The 21,978-nt window shown below is 37.4% G+C and overlaps 2 protein-coding genes across 2 annotated transcripts; one reads left to right on the top strand and one right to left on the bottom strand.

Moving 5' to 3' along the window:
* The first annotated feature begins 9,095 nt into the window (after window positions 1–9,095).
* LOC137720895 (mitochondrial uncoupling protein 5-like) lies at window positions 9,096–11,094 on the top strand. Its single transcript, XM_068460018.2, has one exon. It carries the CDS (start codon window positions 9,586–9,588, stop codon window positions 10,555–10,557), a length of 972 nt encoding a protein of 323 aa, XP_068316119.1. The 5' UTR covers window positions 9,096–9,585; the 3' UTR covers window positions 10,558–11,094.
* A 2,318-nt stretch (window positions 11,095–13,412) lies between these two features.
* On the bottom strand, window positions 13,413–19,205 carry LOC137719864 (uncharacterized). Its single transcript, XM_088682929.1, has 18 exons — window positions 18,545–19,205; window positions 18,106–18,371; window positions 17,721–18,017; window positions 17,529–17,616; window positions 17,318–17,423; window positions 17,112–17,228; window positions 16,845–17,008; window positions 16,605–16,719; window positions 16,203–16,427; window positions 15,943–16,124; window positions 15,500–15,667; window positions 15,319–15,424; window positions 15,066–15,203; window positions 14,771–14,932; window positions 14,486–14,680; window positions 14,173–14,361; window positions 14,013–14,075; window positions 13,413–13,843 (listed from the first exon to the last, which is right to left on the bottom strand). Exons 1-18 carry the CDS (start codon window positions 19,186–19,188, stop codon window positions 13,715–13,717), a joined length of 3,354 nt encoding a protein of 1,117 aa, XP_088539055.1. The 5' UTR covers window positions 19,189–19,205; the 3' UTR covers window positions 13,413–13,714.
* Window positions 19,206–21,978: the final 2,773 nt, after the last annotated feature.

The raw sequence follows: 21,978 nt of genomic DNA on the forward strand, positions 1-21,978 counted from the left end.
CAGCAGAGTCCACCTTATCGCTCCTCATAGTAGCAAGTCTCTCCAAAGGTGAACCGAACTTAGCTCCTAACGGACGTCTTGGTACAGACTTCTGAATTGGGGGGCACGACGGAACCTCTACGCTGAGCAATCTTGTCAGTAATCATACTAGCTATCTTTGGCATAACATATGTCACATGCTCAAATCTAGCAGCCTCATTTTTTTTCTCCTTGGAAAAAGTCAAGTCAATCACAAGCATCTCAACAGTAAGCGAACCCTCACGAACAATGAATAAGTTTTTTGGTTTTTTCTCAACCAGCATCTCTTGAGCAGGCAAGGAAGATCTCTTCTTTCCACCTTCATTCACAGTAGGCTCTACAACATCGATTAGACGAGCCAATGCATCCGCCTTGATCCACTTTATCGCCTTTCTCAAGGGCAACCTATCTTTCTCTCGGTGAAAATGACTAAGCAGCCAACGCCATTCACAATACTCAACAAGGATACCCACCTTCTTCATATCTGGACAAGTCTTGGGAGTTAAGCTAAATTCTGAATCTGCATAAGCAAATAATGACAATCAACAAATCATAGAGTAGCTCAGCAAAAGCACAAAGCAGCCTAAAAACCAAGTAGTCTACTTACCGGTGATGAAAATCGTCAGAACACGTAGCTCAGGGAAGAATCAGACTCCCATTCTCCACTTATCTCCAAAGTCTCCTTGGCTCAGTCATGATTTCCCTTGCTCGAATAATCAAATAGCATATGGGGGGATTGCAGCTGCCCAACTCCATAAATGCGGCCTATGTCAAAGAAGTGCCAAAATTCGTTGACAGTTAGGTCCAAGTCAAAGAATTAGCTTAGGTTGAGAAAGCCCATCATCACACGGACTGCATTTGGAAGACACTGATCGGGGGCCCACTTCATGGAGCAAAGCACTTCATGGAAGAAATAGGGCATGGGAAAAGTAAATCCCAACACGAAGTAGTAGAGGTGAAACTTGATAGCTCTCTGAGCTCCACTACATGGTTCACGGCTGCTCCCCTCCTTGACACACTTCATACGCACCCCAGATGGAATGACATGCTTATATGCTTCAAGGAAATCTCTGAATGAGTCATTAGAACTAATTTTGAAGTAAGCAGCCTTGAAGTAGCCCACTTTACTCAAAGACTTGCCTTGACTATACGACGGTGGCACACCATCGTCACTTTTGTGGCTTGAAGAAGACATGCTCGAAGAAATTCTACAATTATACAAGGAAAAATCGTTAGATGACTGCACAAATATATATATATATATATATATATATATATATATATATATATATATATATTATTGCATGGAGCAGCATACCAAGCCACAGCCCAACTGGCTGCCTCATGGACTAGTCCAACACGACAAGCAACCTAGCACACCAAGAGGCCCAGCACAGGGCTGCCATTTTCTCGGTCCAAAGACGTCGCGGCCCAATCCAAAAGAAGAGGGCTGGTGCCCAACGCTTCCCTCTCTCTCATCTCTCCCGTATGGGCCCAAGCCCAACGGCCCAAAAACCAGTGCCTCAGGGCCTCACAACCTCGGCCCAAGCCGAGAAGCTCTTAACCAGAGCCAAGCCCCAATTCGCCTCCGTAGCCCAGACCGCTGCACCCAGACCTCGGCTTGCGCCGAGCCACCGCCGCACCTAGCCGACAACATCCACCCATGGCAGCTACCATACCATGACCTTCCCAACCACTTTTTCACATATGGATCTAATTTCCAATTAAAGTGGGAATCTACATCAAAATAGGAAACAATCTTATGTTTCCTAAATCAATGGAAAATCTCTACACCTGCTACTCTTTTCTGCAAGTAGCCAACATATGTGGGGGTATTTGTGGAGCAAAAAATAATCAAGAAAATTATGAAAGTGACACATGGACTTTTGGGTCAAAAGGACAAAATTACCCTCGACACCAGGATTCCCATGCGTATGCAACTGACAATAACGGCTCAATCAAGAAAGAGTCAAAGGTGATCAAATTGGTTTTTATTCAATTCCCTCTCATCACCCTTCATCAAATCCTTATTCAAAAGGTAACTCCCAAATTTCCTATTTAATTTAGGATTAATTACCATGTTAATTGCAAGATATTATTTCACATAATATCTTGCAATTAGTCACCCAATTACACCATATATGGTTGGCCACTATTCTCCAAATAAGGTCGGCCACTCCTCTATAAATAGCCTTATTATCCAACTAAAAAGCTAAATCATTTGCTATTCATAAACTCCAAAACACATTCTTTTCAGAATTCTAATTTTGACATCAGAGATTCTTCGGCCAAAGTCCCCCCTTAATCGTGAGTGCATGAGGCTTTTGGCCTTAATCTTAAATGTTATTATTTTGCATATACATTTTCGTTAAAGGAGAAGACGGCGAAAATTTGCATCTACAGTAAGGATATAGTGCTAACAAATGAGCCTCAATAAAAACTGTATCGGGGTTTTCAACCCGGACTAAGGAAAAAAAATGTCCCACACCAAGCAACTTATATATCGTTGCTATCCTAAAAAAGGATATTAGAAAGTACATCCCAGAGTTTCTTCAAACCAAGTTACTTGGTTATTAAGTGTCAGACTTAACCTTGCTAGCTGGTGAGCAGCCTTGTTCATTTGACAACGACCATACAACACTTTCCAATAGGAAAATAATGTTAGAATCATGCAAACATCCTCAAAAATATGCCCATACGACACTTTCCAATGAAAGTTAATCTTAAAAGAGAGAATATTAACTATTTTACTAATTATCTAAGAGATAAATTTGGTAAAAAAATAAAAATATGCTGATGTGGAGTCGATGTCATTGGAACTATTTCAACATGAAGACAAAATTGGGTAATACTAATAATGGCTTTACCAAAATGCACTTAAACCATATTATGGCCTTTTTTTAGAGTGATTTAATGAAACACTCTTGGTACTGTTCACTTTTAACGAAAAATCATATTTTTACCTTTCCTCGGTACTATTCACTACACCTTTATTTGTTTTTTTTTTCATTAAAACTCAAGTTTTTTTGGACTTTTCGTTAGTTTTTTTTTTTTTTTTTTTTTTTTTTACTTTCCAAATTGTAACAACTCAAAAGGGTTTCGGCATGCAAGTGGTTTGTAACTTAGTTAGTTAAGAACATACGCCCTTGCATTTGAGGTTTTGTGCTCTAATCCCACTCCCCATAGTTTAACGTAAAATTATTCTTTCATTTGTATAAAAATAGAAAAGAAAAAAAGAAAAAAAAAGGAAAAAAAGAAAAAAAAAGAGTTTTCGGCATTTTCCAACAGGAGGAGGATTCTCTACCCTCCTATTCCCATCCCCTTCCATCCCCTCCTCTCACACATTGTTTTTTGTCTTATTATCTCTATAAAAAAAAAAACCAATATAAGATGTTGACGTGGCTTAACCGTGACCGTTTAAATAGGAGGGGATGGAAGGGTAGAGAGATTAGGAGGGTAGAGAATCCTCCTCCTTTCCAACAGGGCTCAATATGTCTGGCCAGGTTAGCATTCCCCAACAAGCATGGTTAGCATAGCTCAATAGCCCTGGATAGATCATGCACGAGCTGTTTTTCTAAAAGTAACTGTTATTAGCACTCCAAAAATCTCATTATACACTTCTCATAAGTGCATTTTTCTTTCTAATTATAAAAAGTTTGGAGTGCCAAATGAGATTTTTAGAGTGCTCATAACAATTCTCTTTCTAAAATGACATCGCCAAAACAATGTTGTTTTGAGTCAGGTATTGATAATATATATTTTTCCCCTATCAACTTATCTTGGTTCTTCAATTCCTCCTAGAAAAAAAGGGAGATTTTTCACACTTTTTTCGTTTCCTGCACGTTTCTTTTTATTTTGATTATAGAATTGAATAATTCAAATGAAAACAACAATTATAATTAAACAATGATGTGTGAGAGACTAAAATGAGTATGTGTTTATCACTTCCCACAAAACAAATCCTCCAATTTTCTTCACGAGAGGGATTCCTGCGTATACAAAAAACCAGCGAGCACTATGTGTGGGGCCCACTCCGCATTCCAAGAATCATTATACATATATGGTGTACTCGCTTGTTTCTTTATGAAATATAAACAAGAAGGTGAAGAACACATACAATTGAAGCGTGCTTTAAGTTCGATGTGAGCGTTCCACCATCTACCTTGGCTTTTTTAATGAACTTTGTATCTCTCTTCCTTTAGGTTCCAAAGTTGAAACCCTCTAATTTTCGACACCTCCTAAAACTACGATGGATGGAAGAAGTGAGAAGGGGTGATAAGGGAGTAAACAATTGCCCTAGGGAGGGTGACTGGCTATTATGGCAGTGATGGAGTTGTGTTTTCTACCTAAAATTAGACTCACCTTAGTTTTGCATGTGAGGATGAGTAATAGTCTTTTTTTTTTTAGTACAACGATGTATATTACACTAAAGGGAAGGGAGGAGGAGTTCAGCTAAACCATACAATGGGCAACCTAATTTGGTATCGAATTTGTTATTCATGAGATTTAAACCTAAGACATCTTATTTACAAATAAAGAGGAATACCACCAGATTGTAGTACTAAGTAGCAAGTAATAATCTTTTTTTAAAATGAACACTTGAACCTACTTGAGAACTTTTCTAGTTTCTCTTTTATGACCGGCCACTGATGACTCTTCCAACACACGCCATCACTTAATATTTGAATTTTTCAAATTTATAACAAAATTCAATCACCATTCTTCTAGTGAAAACCGGTCATGGAGTCCTTGGGCCCAATGAGCTCTGCCAAACCCGAAACTATTTCGAAGCCATTGAAGATGTTTGACTGCCATCATAATTAATTTTTTCCTTCCTTCAATTAATCACATTAATTATTTCATCACTTGTCAAGGATACAATGTTCAATTCATTAAGGTTGTAGTCAACGAGACAATGAGCGATGTAGAACCTTTTGTTTCAATTTTCAACAAATTCAAACCCTTTTGATTCAACTTCTTAGCAAGGCCAATGCCCTTGAGAAAAGTTTGAACATCCCCACCTCCTCCCCGACTCTGCCCGCCCTTCTCTTCACGCTCTCTTTTCCACGTCACTCACTACCTCACAAGACTCGACAACAAAAAAGATTAACCATATTTGTTTGAAAATAATCGTGAAAAAAACATTTTTGTAAGCATCTTATCTTTGATATCATGATGACAAGGTAATTAAGGAAATAATTTATTCTAAAGTAGAAATTGCAGAAATGAAATAAGAGCAAGCTCTAATTACCCCTTGCTCCTTAATCACCATTTATAACATAACAGTTATAAATCTTCCTTCATTAATTCTGCCGTGAAATGTCGTTTTGGATGAGTGGTTAGGGTGTGGGCTTGCTAAGCACATGGGGTTATCCCCGTGAGAGTTCGAACCTCTCAAACGACGTTTATTTTATTCATATTATTATTTTTCGTTAAATCCTATTTAAATCATATCTTCCTTTATTTCTGGAAGCTTGGTCGCCGCCTTCACCAAGTGCCCCCTCCGTTCTCAGCCGACTGATCGAGTCTCGGCGACTCAGTCAGTCAGCCTTTCAAAACCTAATTTCTCATGGTAATGCTGGGACACGTGTGCGGCAGTTAGAGCCCCTCCATGACCATAAAAGCCAATTTGTCTTTTGAGTGGGAATCCCAGTCCGGTCAACAATATTAATCATCATTTCGTCCCATTGAATTTTGAACAGCCAAATGAATTCTGAATGCGGCCAGTTCCCTTTGAAGTAGATGTCAAATTTTGGATGAAAATGTTTCATATTAAAATTCTTTTAATCCAAGCGTTATTAGCGAATTGAGTTTGAAATTTTGTGATTAAGAATTGAATGTGGCATCACCGTCAATTTTATTTTCAATATTAGCAGTTTAATGATGGTTTTCTTATTCGACTAACATTTTAATCAATAAAATTTGTATTCTAATAATTTTTTTTTAATAAATACAACCATTTGAAGTCCTATACTAATAAGAAAATATTATTTAACAATTTGATCAAAGAAAGAACCATCAAATTATGACATAAAATTTCAGACTTCACCATTGCTAAAAATTTCCTAAACTTTTTAGCCGCAAAAGGTGATGAGTGATAAGTATACTACGAAAGCACTTGCAGATTTCAAGATTCCAATTTGCATACACTCTAAGAGTCCACGGTGCCATTTTCCATTGGCCAAATCGGATAAATGATCATTATGGTCATAAGGTATTCGGAAGATAACCCATGTGCTGAAAAAACTCGGATTTAAACCCCTGTGGTGTACTCCGTTAGCAAATTTAGTCGATTTTTTCGTTAATTATCTATTAATACATGGGTAAAATTGTACTTTGACATGTGCACTCTTCCTCGTCTCTCTGCTTTCTATGTAATTTGAATTTTCACAAAACCAATTATGAGAAAGCCGTCATTGAGATCAGCAGGAAGCTTCAAGACTGGCCTCTCGTTGCTTTCTACGAACAGCAAGAATTGAAGGAATCAACCTTTCACTTGCAATGGAAACAAGGCTGCAGTTTAGAACATTTCGATGACATTGATTACCAAGTGATCATCGTGCTCTAATTGAAACACTTTTGAATTGCAGGGACTGAATGAATTAAAAGAATCAACCATCCAGGCAGCTTCAAGTATGGGAAATTATATGGATGCACCAGTTGATGAGACAATATTTGATATTGAGAAAGAGATTGATGATTTATTGTTGGTTGAGGTGAAGGAGCAGCGTCTCAGTAACCTGCTTCAAGTTGTATTGGTGGGGGATGTGTTACAGAGAGAGCAGAGAGACGAGGAAGAGTGCACATGTCAAAGTACAATTTTACCTATGTATTAACAGATAGTTAATGGAAAAAATCATTTTTGAACTAAATTTGCTAACGGAGTAAATCACATGGTTTAAATCTGAGTTTTTTTTAACACAGGACCTATCTTCCGAATACCTTATAACCACATGGATCATTTATTCGATTTGGTCTTTTCCATTTTGGTAAGGAGGAGTCTACGGTGTCATAAGCATTTTTGAATGTGTACGCAAATGAAACTTAAAAATAATCCATTGACCTAAATAAAACACTCAGTCTTTCATCCTAAACGTTCACGCAAGTGCAACTTACAAATAATCCGTGTGCTTTTAATATTTTTGGTTCTACAAGACGTAGACGGCGTAGAGTCTGAAAAAAAAATATACTAGAATGTTACGAGGCCAAGTGAATTAGTTATTTATGTAAGCAACCTTTAAGAGAAGAGATTTTCATTTTTTTTATATAAAAATGGGGATTAGTTGTAGGGTTCACACCATATTGAATTTTAACGATCCAAATCGTCTATTTTCAAGTTGCACCTCATAAATCATCCTTGCAAAATATTAGCCAAATCGGAAATGTTTAAGACATCTAATTGAGTTCAAAGAAATTAACGAATACTTTGTTATATAAGGAACAATGAAATTTTATTTTGATAATTTAAATAAGCAAATGGTTTCAAATTGAATTGAATTTTTGCAAGGATGATGTATGAATCGAGACTTATAAAATAGACGGTTTAGATCGTTTAAGTTCGGTGTGAAATCAGCCTCGCACCTAATCCCTATTTAAAAAAAAAAAAGAGAATCCCTTTGCATTAAGGGCTATATATATGTACACATACGCACACCAGAGTGAAAGGACTGAAAAAAGTGTATGAGATCGTTGAAAACGCTTTGCTTAGTTAATACTAAGCATGAAAGTTCAACCCTTGTGACACAAGACGCAACTTTATAGACATTAAAAATTTGAGTCAAAGGATAGCGCATATATATATATATATGTATATGGTTATAGGCCCTTTGTACAAAGGGATTTCTATTTTTGGGTAAAAACAAGGGCTAATTGTAGGGCTCACTCTACGTCGAATTTCAATAATTCGAACCGTCTATTTTGTAGTCTCGATTTATAGATCATCATTGCAAAAATTCAATTTAATTCGAAACCATTTGCCTATTTAATTATCACGTTGACATTTCATTGTTTCTTAGAAAACAAAGTGTTCGTCAATTTCTTTGAATTCAATTAAATGCCCCAAATATGGTTGAAAAATAAATGGTTTGGATTTTTAAAGTAAGATATGATGTGAGTTCAACAACTAATCCCTATTTTTATAAACTTAAAAAAATAAAAATTCCTTTCCCTTAAAAGCCTCCTGTATGATTGAACAATGTAGAGGAATAGAACAAACATCAACATGAAAGGTAGGAATATTCTTTGATTATGATTGGGGTTGTGTTAGCCTGCTAGGGACACAACTTATACGTTTGCATGGATTCAACTCGAGTTGTAATTTGTATGGACGAGTTAGAAAGACAACAAATTGGGTCAAATACATTACCAAGCTAATCAAATGCGGCTTTAATTTGTGTTAAGGGTAGAATATACTAATAACCATACAAAAATCACCAAACTTAAGTCCACATCATTCTAATTCTCATTTTCTGTAAGTAAGCATGCCAAAATTAGATATAATTTTTTACAGTACTCTATACATTTACTAAACATGGGTATAGAAATTATTCTAAATCGTGCGTAAAAAAAATAAAAAATTCTAATTAAATCTAAAAGCATTCACTCGTGCACATGAGGTCCTGAGTTTGATTCAATTTTTGAAAATTAAAAATCAACTATTTGATCCCATTCCCATTTTTTTTGCACTCTTCGATTCATTAATCCCTTATTTTTAGTAAGTAAATATGTCATAATTTATTTATTTGATAAAAGAAAACTCAATTTAAATCAAATTATAAACTTGCATATAACTATAATCAGTTGTATACAATTTTGTATCTACCTCCTCTCGATCAAGTAACAAGAAATATAAATATAAGGCTTTAAACAAGATCGTTGGTGGCAAATAAAAATTGCTTTAGTCCGGGTGTAAAACCGGTTTTTGAAATTTTATCAATATGGTTAAATCAAAATAAAAAATGGAATTGAATTGGGGAGGCGGGGAGTTGTACTTTTTAGACAAACGAACGGGAATGCATGCGAGAGCTAGCGGGGCCCACAACCGCGTAGACAAAAATGGGAATTACAATTTAGTACCTTCTCTTGCTTCTTAAATGGCCGTTGTTATGCCGTCGGATCAAAATGAATCGAAGACGAACAATATAAAAAAATTAACAAAATGTGACAGAAGTAAAAAGAATTAAAAAAGAATATATCAGAAGTAAAAAATGCGAGTGAATAGCACTAGGTGTGAAATCCTTTCGTGAAGGCGCTTGCCTTGTCCTATAAATATTCTCAATTCCTGGATTTTCTGCAATCCAGTCCATCCTGTTTAATCAAATTCCGTTAATTTCGCGTGAGTCTACGGGTAGCATATGTCTCAGAGGCCTACCGTCCCCCACTCTTCCTCCATCGCCTTCAGCCTCCATTCCCATCTCCTCGTCTCCAGTGAGATGAACCCTAATTCCAACTGGCCCTCTTAATCATCATTAAACTTTCTAATTATTCCTTTTAACTGGATTTTGGGAACGACAAACAAAAACCACCCATTTATTCTTATTTTCCGTTTCTTCCCCGAGAAAATTCGACATGGGTGTCAAAGGTTTTGTTGAAGGAGGCATCGCTTCCATCATCGCCGGCTGCTTCACCCACCCTCTTGACCTCGTCAAGGTCCGAATGCAGCTCCAGGGCGAAACCCACGTCTCGAACCCGGCTGAGCAGACAGTGCGCCCGGCTTTTGCTTCCGTCCACACAGCCGCCAGACGCGGCTCCATCCCCCTCGCCCCACCACAGCCTCCTGCGGTCCGTGCCGGTCCAATCACCGTTGCGGTTCGCATAATTCAGCAAGAAGGCGTCTCCGCCATGTTTTCTGGCGTCTCCGCCACCATGCTCCGGCAGACTCTCTACTCCACAACCCGAATGGGCCTCTACGACATTCTCAAGCAAAAATGGACCGACCCGACAACCCGCAACATGCCACTCCCCCGCAAAATCACAGCAGGATTGATCGCCGGAGCGGTCGGCGCCGCCGTCGGAAACCCTGCCGACGTGGCCATGGTCCGAATGCAAGCAGACGGGCGTCTCCCGGCGGCTCAGCAGCGTAACTACAAGAGCGTGGTGGACGCCATCGGCCGCATGGCCAAGCAAGAAGGGGTGACGAGCCTTTGGCGCGGGTCGTCGCTGACGATCAACCGCGCGATGCTGGTGACAGCGTCGCAGCTGGCATCGTACGATCAGATTAAGGAGACGATCGTGGACAAAGGGATTATGCGCGACGGGCTAGGGACCCACGTAACGGCGAGCTTCGCAGCGGGGTTCGTGGCGGCGGTGGCGTCAAACCCGGTCGACGTGATCAAGACTAGGGTGATGAATATGAAGGTGGAGGCCGGGGCTGAGCCGCCGTACTCGGGGGCGTTGGATTGCGCCCTCAAAACGGTGCGTTCGGAGGGCCCCATGGCGCTTTATAAGGGCTTTGTGCCTACGATTTCGCGGCAAGGGCCTTTTACCGTTGTGCTGTTTGTGACGCTGGAGCAGGTACGCAAGCTGCTCAAGGATTTCTGAACGTAGGGTTCAGAAAGTGGACGGTGGTGATTGTCTTCGATATGATGACGAAAAAAAGTACTTTCTAGGGGAAGAAATCCCCTCCGAATCTCTTTCACCAAAGCTCACCAATTAATCCAGATCCTTGAACTTTGATCAAACGGCTATAAACAGAGAACTTCTTTAAAAGTTATAATAATTTAAGCTATTTGATCAAATTTCAAAGATCCAGATTAATTGATTGGTGAGCTTTGGTGGGAGAGATCCGGAGGGGATCTCTTCTCACTTTCTCGAATATGGGCATGTGTCTTTTTTTTTTTTTAATAATTTTTTTTTAATTATTATTGTTTAAATTCCTTTAGATTGGGAAGGAATTAACTTAATTAAGAGGTCATTAGCAAAAACACAAAAACAAAAGTAATATATTAAGATGCAATATTGATTCTAAGCAATGTGCCATATAATAAACCTAAGTACTTGTATATTTGATTGTATTTCAATCCTCTTTATGTTTATCGGATTGTTAAATTTACGATATAGAGTGATGGTTTGATTCTATGATTTGGAGAACCCTAGTTTTATTTGGAATGTTCTTTCGTACCTCAATTGTGTACAAGTGAACACACAATTAATCTATTAAAATGAACTATGTGTATCGTGTTTCACGTTTGGTGAACTTATAAATGTTGAAACTAAACTTATAAAATTGGGCAATAGTTGAACATATTATGACTTACAAGTTCCTTCTAGATAGTTAAAACTATACCAAACTGTTCCAGTCACATTGAGTCACCGAAACCAAAAGTTTTTATACTCGTTGCCATTATTTGATGCTGGTAGTTTTATTCTGAAATGTACGGTTATGAAGAGTAAAGGGCTTAAGGTTGAAACCTCTAGACTAACACTTGTCGTGTGAAATGAATGTTGAGGTGCAATTTCATGAATAAATCTAAAACGACAACTGGAAATTCGGCTCAAATCAGAACCCAATGGAAATGAAAACACTTAATTGTTGATGGAGCCTTCGCAGTTCAAATTATTGATGCGCAGAATTCGCCATTTTGATAAGAAAATTCTAGCCATTGGTCAAATAATATTTCACTTTTCAATAATAAAGAAGTTCCGAGTTAAAATCAATACAAAAGCAAAACATTCATTACGATTTACGATCTTATACTTATGTCCAAGATTATATAAATAAGTCCATTATGTAGTTCAGCTGTATCATATACATACGACCCGATATGACGAGTTAGCTTTTAATTTTGTTTCGAGGGCCGACTCTAATCCCTTCACATTTGACATAAACCAACTAAATTTAATTCCGTCTGGATTTTAAATAATATCATCTTAACACGACATTGTCAATAATGCCGACCAAGGGCTTCGCCATACCTTTCAATTGCATCCACTACCTCTTCCTTGCCTAGTATTGGCGCCGTCTTTTCTTTTTTTTCTTTTTTGTTTTGGGGTGAATCACTATTTTTTGTTTGGTTACAAGTGAATCACGAGATTGTGAATTAAACATTGTAGAAAAGATAGAATTTGCATTTGCGTATTAAGTAATTGGGTTACTTCTCATATTAAATGTCAATTGATTTTATAGTGAAATTTAACATTCTTTATGGTATCAAAGCAACTTGTTCCGTCTATAAAGTCCAACGGCCATGCCTCATTCACATTATCCATTTTATGTTGTTTACGTGTTAGGTTTGAAAGGGTAATGCTAGGAAAACCAAAATTTTTAAACCAAATTATGTAAACGAAATGATGTGGATGTTGATTATTAAATTATTAATTAAGTGTCGATCGACCTGTTTATTTCCTATTTGTGACATATCATTTAATTTGCAAATTTGGTCTTCCTAGTAGTACTTGCTTGAAAGTTCACAATAGGAGAAAGAGACACCTTACATGTGTTCGTAAGTAATTGAGTTACTTCACATATTCTTAATTGGTTTTATAGTAAAACTCTAACATTTTTCACAAGATCGCTTCTTTTTTGGATGTAAAATTCATGCTCTTAACAATATTTATATTTAAAGATAAGATGGATTCCATGGAAATGATTGTTAGTGGGCATGATACTATGATGATTTGCATCGTAGATTGGGGTTAGTGCCTAATTATAGTCAATAGGCCTAGAAATTTCTAGGAAAGTGGTAAGACTCGAACAACTTGACAAGTTGGAATGGCAGGTTCTAAGGTTCGTTTATTTCGAAATGGCACTTTAAAAGTTAAAAGTGCAACGTATTTTGCACCACCAAATTCAATGGACCATTGCATTCATGCTTTAGCCCCACCATGTGTGCTCAAATCTCAATCAAAGTTTGTTCCTGTCTTGTAATCGTTATTAACACTCTAAAATATTTTTTTTTTTTTTTTTTTTTTACTTTTTCTCATAGATACCACAAAGCCGGTAGAAATCAAATCTTCAAGTATCGCCCTCTCTGATTGTGCTCAATATCATTTTCATGATTTGGGCTTTCTACGTAGTCGGTTTAGTAGTTGTTTCTCCACATGTCATAATATAAGTAGACAGAAAATATATTTTTAATAACCCTTCACTTATATTAGGACACATAATGTACTAATTTGTATTTCGGGTACTCCGCAAAATCTCTATCTATACTCAGGCCTAGTTCCCACATTTTAACACCAAGTGGTGCTTGTACATTCTTATACAAGGCATAAGACTTGGGCAAATGTCATTTTCGTTTTATCAGTTGGTAAATTACATTGCACAAAGAAAGAGCACCCTCTCTCTCTTCTCACATCTCGTTGCCTACACAAAAGTTCCTTTCAAACATTCATCTCCTGTTTTCATTTAAGCTCTTCAGGCAGAATTGTGTGTTGTAGATTTAGAACTTAACACATTTACAACCTTGTAAATATATTGCAGAGACTGTATGGAAGGAAGATTTGTAATTACAACCACCATGAAGGCCTAGGTGGGCATCCTATGAAATCTACATACAACTCAGACTCAAAATTTGACAAATTTTTTGCCACGTCAAAATTCGTTACTCGGAACTTTGTGCTCGTGTTGTCTCCTTAGTTCTGCCACTGGCCAGCGTTTCTTCTTCATTGGAAATGAAATCAAATAAGGTCGTCTTCTATGTTCGGTACACACTGCACCCACATAAAAAATCGTAGCTGATGACAGTATTTCTCCATGTTACATACGTACAACATCCTTCAGCATGGAATGTACTTCTTCCATCGATCCTGGTGGCGATAAGTCTCTTTCTTTCAACGAGTTCCCGCGTAGTCTTTGCATTTCTGATACAAATATGTCATCCAGGTTCTGCCATTATAAGAACAATGATTAGCACTCTAGTACAAGTATACAAAAATCATTAGTACAAATACTAATTCACATATTAAACATTTTATCTTGTTAAGATGAAATAGCTGCAATAACATGTAGATAATCAATATCTAGTAGAAAGTTCAACGGCTGAAGAGAAACTTACAGAAACTGCGACGCGCAAGCCTTTGTACTCCTCTTTCTTATCCTCCAAGATATGCAGTACATCCTACAGAAATTAAATTGGAAAGAAAATTAAATTTTACATGCCAATTCAAGACAGAGATGTTGTATCTTGTATGGTAAAAATTAAGAGCTCGGCTTACCTGCCCCATCCGGTCCCAGAACTCTCGGCAGAGTTCTACAAACACGGTAGGATCAACAACAGTATGGAGATGATCAACCATCTCCCGCAAAAGAACCTCCAAAGGCTGCATTCTACTTCGGACAACTGATTCCTCCGCCTTTGAGCATCGAATAATGTTCTTCAGCTTTGTATTGTTATGAACTCTAGTCTGTATTTACAAGGAAATAGAAGAAAAATCATTTATTAGTCAAACTCGTAAAGTTTTGTAGTTACACGATAGTTCGACAACATTGATGCACATGCACATTTCAAACTGAAAATTCAGTACTCACATTCTCATAAAGCTTCTCGACAATGGCTAGTCGGTAGGTTCTAAGTTTGGTTCTGAGTAGAGCAGATACGTCATTAAGATGTTCGCCTGTGGCACATCCATCGCGGATGCAAGAAGTCCGAGACATCAACTGGCTTTCAATCTGGGGCCACAGCACATCGAGCGTCCTCTTCATGGAATTTAAAAGGATTCCTAACTGAGAAATGATACATAATATTGAAGAGTATACCCTAAAAAGAAAGATCGAAGTTCCAAGTAGATGTTCAAGTAAGAAATAGAGCCTCACCTCATTTGGGACCGAATATGTGCTAATGGTTTGTCTGGATAATTTTTGGACATATTTGAAGCCTAATATTTTGTTTGTCAGATTATCCTTCAGCGGCGATAAAACATCAGCATAGTGCCTGTCCAAAGCTTCGATGATTGCCTTTTCAACATCCGCGATAACCTTTTTAACACACAAGCGATCTCAAAGCGTTAGTCAGATGATTTGAGGTTCAAATATGAAACAACACAGAAGGAGGCTACACGTGAAGTCGGAAATAAAAACATTAAAACCTCGAGAAGTATATTGCACTTACATTCTCCAAAGGAGATGAATATATCGGCCAGCGACTAACGATGACTTCAAATTCATCGAGCATTCCCTTCAGCTCAATGTGCACATAATCAACAAAATGAGTTGTTCCATATTCTGTCCTCACACCAGACCATTTTGCCTGAAACGAAACAACTTCTATCAGATTTATACCCAAAAATAAAAAGAAGAAGAGAGACGATACTCGAAATATAAAACCAAAAGGATTATAAAAGCATGCCAAAAGAGATATATACCTTATCTAGCTTGCACTGACCAAGCAAATGACGGCGCTTGTCCAGAATCCACAAGAATATATGTGCGTCGAACAGCTCTTTAGCATCAACTCCACCTTTAATTGGACTGGAAATAGTTTTACATGAGTAAAGATACAAAAGCTAATAAAGAGCACAAATTTACACCAGATAATTCACTTACCTGATATTCCACAGAGACAGATCCTGTTGAAAGTCTGCTGTTGCAATAATTAGCTCTGCAACCGGAGGTGATAGGCTTGGAGGAGGGTGTACAACAAGGAAAGTGCTCAATCTATTGCAGAGGTTAACGCTATACATGCATGATGAAATATTCGGAAGATCTATGCAGCTGCATAAAAATTTATAAAGAGGAACAATTACTATACACATACGAGTCATATTCAGTTATTCACCAGTCATCAGCTCTGAAGTTCAAGATTCTCAACAACCAAAAACACTCTTAAGTGCGGTTAACCACACTTGCAGATCCTCAAAATTGCACCGAGCATAGTCAATGCAATTTCGCCTATCTGCGTCTGTGGTTAACCGCACTGGATATAGTTACGCTAGTAAAAACAAAAATACAAGAACAAAATAGACTAGTTTACGGAATGGCATACATACCCCGGGAGGACATTTTGGTTTAGGATTTCTATGTCAGTCAGAATTTCATTTCTAATATTCAAAATCAAAGATTTCATCCTCTGATAAGAAGTAAGAAAGTCTTTCTGTGCCCCCTCATTACTGGTTAGAACAAGCTCATCTGTCTCGGCACAGATCATTCTTAACCTCTTGTTTGCGGCGACCTGCAAAGTCATTTCATATTCAGTAAAGCATAAAAAGGTTAGGCGAAGCTCATGGACGGAGAAGTAAGATTATCATACCTGAAAGAATTTCAATAATTTCAATTGTGCCTCAGGACTCAAAATATTGTTCAGAAGGGTGTATATCTGGACAGCAGGTGCCAAAGCAGGCGCAACCAATCCACTGGCAGGCCTAAAATCATCCACCATCCCCAACAGCGAAGATTCTTCAAGTGACTTGTAGTTCTCAAAAACCAAAGCAACCAACTTCCTTACTTGATCCTCAATCTTCGCCAGAATGCAGTGCTGCTCGATACATTATTTCAAGTTATAAGAGGAAACAACTATCCACTAACCATGGCTAACATCAAGGAACATAAACTGAAGAAAATTCCACATTTTATGTTCACGAAGGTAGTGTCATTCTCCCTAGCCAAAATATCTCCCCGAAAAGTCTAAAAACAATACGATGAAATCGAATACCTCTTGATGACTTAACAGATTTGTGCTCATTTCCTTCACATCTGCTAGCAGATCATTTACTAAGGTGAGACAATCTACGGTAGGGGTCGCGACATCCATGACATAGGAAAGGTATCTGCAAGTAGCATGAAAATTTATATATAATAGCCGTTAGAAGATCCATAGTCGGTAATATTCCACTACCTTAGTCCTAACATGATATCATGATAAGTTACTTTAAGTCCTAACATATTTCGCTACCTTAAATTGGTGTATGCCTTTGATACTCCATAGTAAGATGCAAATTCCGTCAATAACCACTTCCACGGGCCATGTAATAACAAATTTCTTTCCTGAAAATGTTGAACTTTCATTGCAATTTCTAAGACACAGTCATATGCCACGGTTTCTGCAACGGAACCATACTGGACAAGGAAAGAAGTGAAAAGAGAATATAAAAAACCGAACTCCAAAGATACGTCAATCAGTTTCGAAGAAAGGATTTAGCTATCGTTGAATATTAACAACCTTAAGATTACTATTTCCAACAGGACCACTTGAATAATCCATGCTTAATTGTATTCTGCCGACAGGTTCATCCTCCAGATCACTACTATATACAGGCCACCATCGTATCTTGTCGCCCTGCATTCAAAATACATATTTAATTCCAAAGCATAAATATCAACCTTCTTACAGATGGTAAATGAATTACTGAATTCTGAAAATTGTACCGGTTCATCAACAATAGCAGCCACTTTGACTAGGGCATGACCACAATGTTGTCCCTTGGAATTTTGAACTTGTATGATCACGCCATCACCAACGCTATTTGGAAACCTGTAGTAAAGCGGTCGTTTAACAATACAACTACGTACAACGGTACAAGTATGGACCGAATGAAAGAGTGAATGAAAAGAGAAAATAAAGAACAAGAGTACATACAACACACGGGTTTCACCAGATCCTGGTTGCATTTGTACTGCATCCTCTTCAGGTGAACTTGTCAATCTCAAGAAGCAGGAATAAGTTTCTGACAGAAAGAGGTCGGCAAATGTCAGATACTACCCACAAAAGAAAACCATCTGCACTTTAGTATCTAAGGGAATGCTTAAAATGTACAAAAGATTCACATACCTTGCGCTCCTTCATGCAATGAAGAGCGATTGCACAAAGTATTTGCCCTCTTTTTTAGGAAGCTTGATCCTTGTTTTATACATTTCCTTCCAGCTCCTAGGCAAGCCAAGCTCCAATGAGAAAGGGAACCGTTTGAGATCAACTTTATGTTCTGTGTAGATTTCAATGCAGAAGATAAAGTTGATCTCAAATTAGAGAAGCGCCTACGACATGAGTCATAACGAATCCTTGGTAGTTTTGGAGATGGGAAACTGCAGCTAGAAGGTTGTTCATCCGAATCCATTTTCACTTTACGAACTGTTGAATGACGAAATTTCAGTGAGACAATGAAGAACTTAACATTTTAATTGAAAAAGAAAATGAGGAATTCAATGAAGTAGGGTACCTTGCAATTTTATTTTTCCCGAAGCTTTCACATGTTTTGGAGCAGGAGCAGCTAACGTACTGATTGGCTGTGAAGGACGCTGTTCTGCCAAAAGTTCAGCTTCTGATTGCAATAATACATGCTGTAAACCGAATGCATCTCGCAACAGTGCGCTCTCATTCTCCAAGAAACCTTGAACTTCAGCGCAATATCTCTGAGCCCACGCATGAAGACAGAGCCTAACACACGCATCATAAGCGATTACAGCACACCATGTACCCTGCACACTGAATAAATAAAACCCCCAAAACTTAAAACGACTACTGGATCAGTGAGATAACTATCAAATGTAGAACAGTTCAGTGTTCTCGTAAAAATTTCTCTAAAGCACTTATATTCAATAATCAAACACCGAATCATTATGTGGTTATTCAAAATATAATTCAGCTATGTAACCAACCTTTCACTAAATACTGGGAGGCAAGCAGGTGAACGAAGTAGCGAGTTAGAAGTTCCATTGCCGGAAGAATAGTGCATAGGGCTGCTTGAGTAGACACTTTCTGTTTTTCTTAAACCATTAGTGTTTGCTGGAACACTCCAATTCGAAGTGTGAGCTGTGTTGTATGCTCTAATAGGTGAACTTGGCTCAACAACACGTTCAATCCCCGAAACAGAACCATCAAGTGGAGGAGTGATGGGATTACTATTCGAAAGCTTATTTTTGGATGTTGTTTCTATATTACCACTTGAATTGTATGATCCCTTCTGGGCACCACCATTGTTGCTTTTCGTTTGCCTAAACGGAAGTTCAGTACTAGTGATCGAATCAGACAATTCATATTCGGTAAAATCAGGGTATATAGCTTGGTTCCTTCCAAACTCCCCAGCCATTCTCAATTGGATTTTCTCCCTTGACAAACTGGATTCGGTCTGAATTTGATCACAACCCTGAATTCGCTGCCTTTGCTTCGATGCCACGCCTTTAGAACCCAAAGTATTGGAAGCTCTGTCATCCAAGGGAGACCATGCAACTGAGTACTTCCTATCAGTGGCCACATTCTCACAGTCAGAGTCTGTGTCCATGTCTGAATCGCCGCTATTCATTCCTCAAGTTGTTGACGGCAGACTGTACTTTATGTTTCTGTTACACACAAAACCATATTAGAAAATCTCTATGCCATGCGCGCGACCGCGCACACTCACAAAGAGTTGGCAAGTCATCAATGACTAGAAATTTCGAAGCCAACAACTTTAAACCGCAGCTAAATTCTTAACAAAAAGCACGTACCTCTCCAACCCATCTAAGACCATTTGTGTCCATCCCTTGGTCGAACACAATTGTCGAAACTCCTTTTGACCTAACAGATTCACCAATATCAAAACTTGTTTGTAGAGAAAATCTGAGAAGCAACAAACAAGACTCGTTTACTGGTCCGATGACAAGTAGAGTGATTAACCAAGTGCTTATGCTTTTGGGAATCCCTCTTTAAAAAAACAACAAATGATTTGGGGGAAGAAGATTGTTACCCCTTTTATTTACTTATTTTGTTTTTCTAAAGATCTTTTGATCAAACAGGAAACTTGTGAGAAAAAGCACTTTCCAAAGAAGAATAAATGTACTTAATAACTAAGAACAATTGAGATTTGAGACTTACCCAAATCAATGTCATAGAGCTTTTGAAGGCAACTCTCTAAAATTATTGGGTTTTGCTGTCTCTCTCTCTCTCTCTCCCCTCCAGGAAATCTTCCTTTTTTGTATCCTGTAAATTCCCTCTGGTTTTTGGTATTCAAAATAGGAAAACTTAGAATGCCCTACATCTTTTATATAATTGTTAGATTAAACATTCATCATTTCTAAAGATTTAATTAAGGTGCTTTGATCAATTGCCACCTCAATAATTTTCTATTTATTTAATTTCTAAGTCATTAATTTAAATGCATTTATATAGAGGCATAAGGTAGGTTAGCAACTAATTGCCTATAATACAGAAATTTAATTTCGTCAATCCCCTTCTATCCATTAGATTCCGAATGTACCAAAAGACCAAATGAACAAAAAATCACAAATGTAATACAAAACCAAATGTCTCTATCAGATAACCCTTTTCGTACATTTACATTCCAAATGTACCGAGAAATACAAAAAATCAATTCCACTATAAAACTAAATGTGTCCATATTATAGAAACTAGACGTAGCTATATAATCAAACAAATCTTTATTATGTGTTGGGTCTTCTAAATAATAAAATCTGACATAGGGATAAGAGGAAAAAAAACCGAAATGTCTAGGAAAAGTCGTGAAAAACTAAAATTCTAAACAAAATTGAACTTATGTGAAAAACTAAAAATTAATAACCAAAATTTTAGGAAAATGTTTGATCAAATTTTCAAAAGGAGTGTATGTTTAGTCTAAAAAATTAAAAAACGAGACGCCTATATCAAAACGTCCCTTCAAAATATAAGAAAATATTTTATTTTGGCTTGAAAATATTCAACCCTCCGATGGGATTAATTTGAAACAAAATAAAAGGGGACTTAGGCGTTCAAAAAAAAAAAAGAAAAAAAAAAGGGGACTTAAAATAATAATAATAATTAGGTTCTTATGATCAAGACAGAAGAGCATTTGAAGGAGACGTGCGAATGAAGAGATGCTGACGTGGCATGCGCAATCGCTGTTTCTCATAACGGACGAATTCTCTTCTTAATGGCGCGTCGTTTTTCCATCTCCTTTTAGGTTCACACATTCCATGCACCCACTTAGGACTTGAACTGCATTTTCCTTTCATTTGTGTCTTTAATCATAAGAAAAATAATGAACTGAAACTGATGCCTCTTCCCTATCGAGAAAAGCTTACCTGAAACGAGTTCATCGTCACGTGGTGTTTCCTATCTAATAATGTATTGCCATGTGCAAGTTTTTCTTCAATATGTGATGGCTTTTGTTTTGTTTTTGCCTTTGTTTCTTGTAAAATGAGGTTTTATCTTTAAATTCGAGGTTTGAAGCATTAATAACAATTTTTTGTCATAATGAGGATGTGAGGGATGGAACAAACGTGATTGGTGAGTTAGGTCAGTGGTTCACTATCACACTGATATTGTCTCAACTTAACCACCTACACAGTCTGGCAAGTGTTGGATCTTCTTGCAAAGGTCCTTGGTGATTTTATATTCTGTCAAGTTTTCAATAAACCCTAATGAAACCTTATTGAGCAAAAACTCAATAACTAAATAAAATAAAACTAATAAAATGAAGTGTAATGTTATGTCTTGAGTTGTTGGATTATTTGAATAGTCTATTAGAGTGAAAGGCGAGTAAATGCACAACTTCACAATGTAGAACTTTGGGACCCTTTTCATTTTAGCTTATGCCTTGTGGTGCAAACAATGCTGGAAGAAGTAATAACTTTCAAATTAGATTTAAGATTTGTTGTCGAAAGATATATTGGTTCAAATTCGCTCTTGGTGAGAGTCAACTTGAGATGCCACTTACGAGTGAATAGAAATATCACTAAACAGTAGTACTAAATTATCGATAGAAATTTCAATGACATTCACCGAAAGATTGTGCAATGATGTTTCATTTTACCAAAATTATCAATACTGCTAAGATATCTTCCAAATTTTGGAGAAATCTTTGGAAGATATTGCTTCAGCCCCTGTACAATTCTTTTGTATTTTTTTGGGGATGGGGAAAAGTGTAGAGAAACAAGAGAAAAATAGGTCAAGCTCTTTTCTTCCCCTTCTTGTTGGTTAATTGTAGTTTGGCACTCGACCAAAGAAAGGGAAACAAATGTCAAGAAACAATTTTAAATTTGTATTAGCATCGGACTTTATTTCCTTTTTCCATATATATTCGTTGTCGGTCTTTAGCTTTACAACCTTAATTGGGTCG

This window comes from Pyrus communis, chromosome 1 (assembly GCF_041283825.1).
Source record: "Pyrus communis isolate YQ-2024b chromosome 1, ASM4128382v1, whole genome shotgun sequence".
NCBI lineage: Eukaryota > Viridiplantae > Streptophyta > Magnoliopsida > Rosales > Rosaceae > Pyrus > Pyrus communis.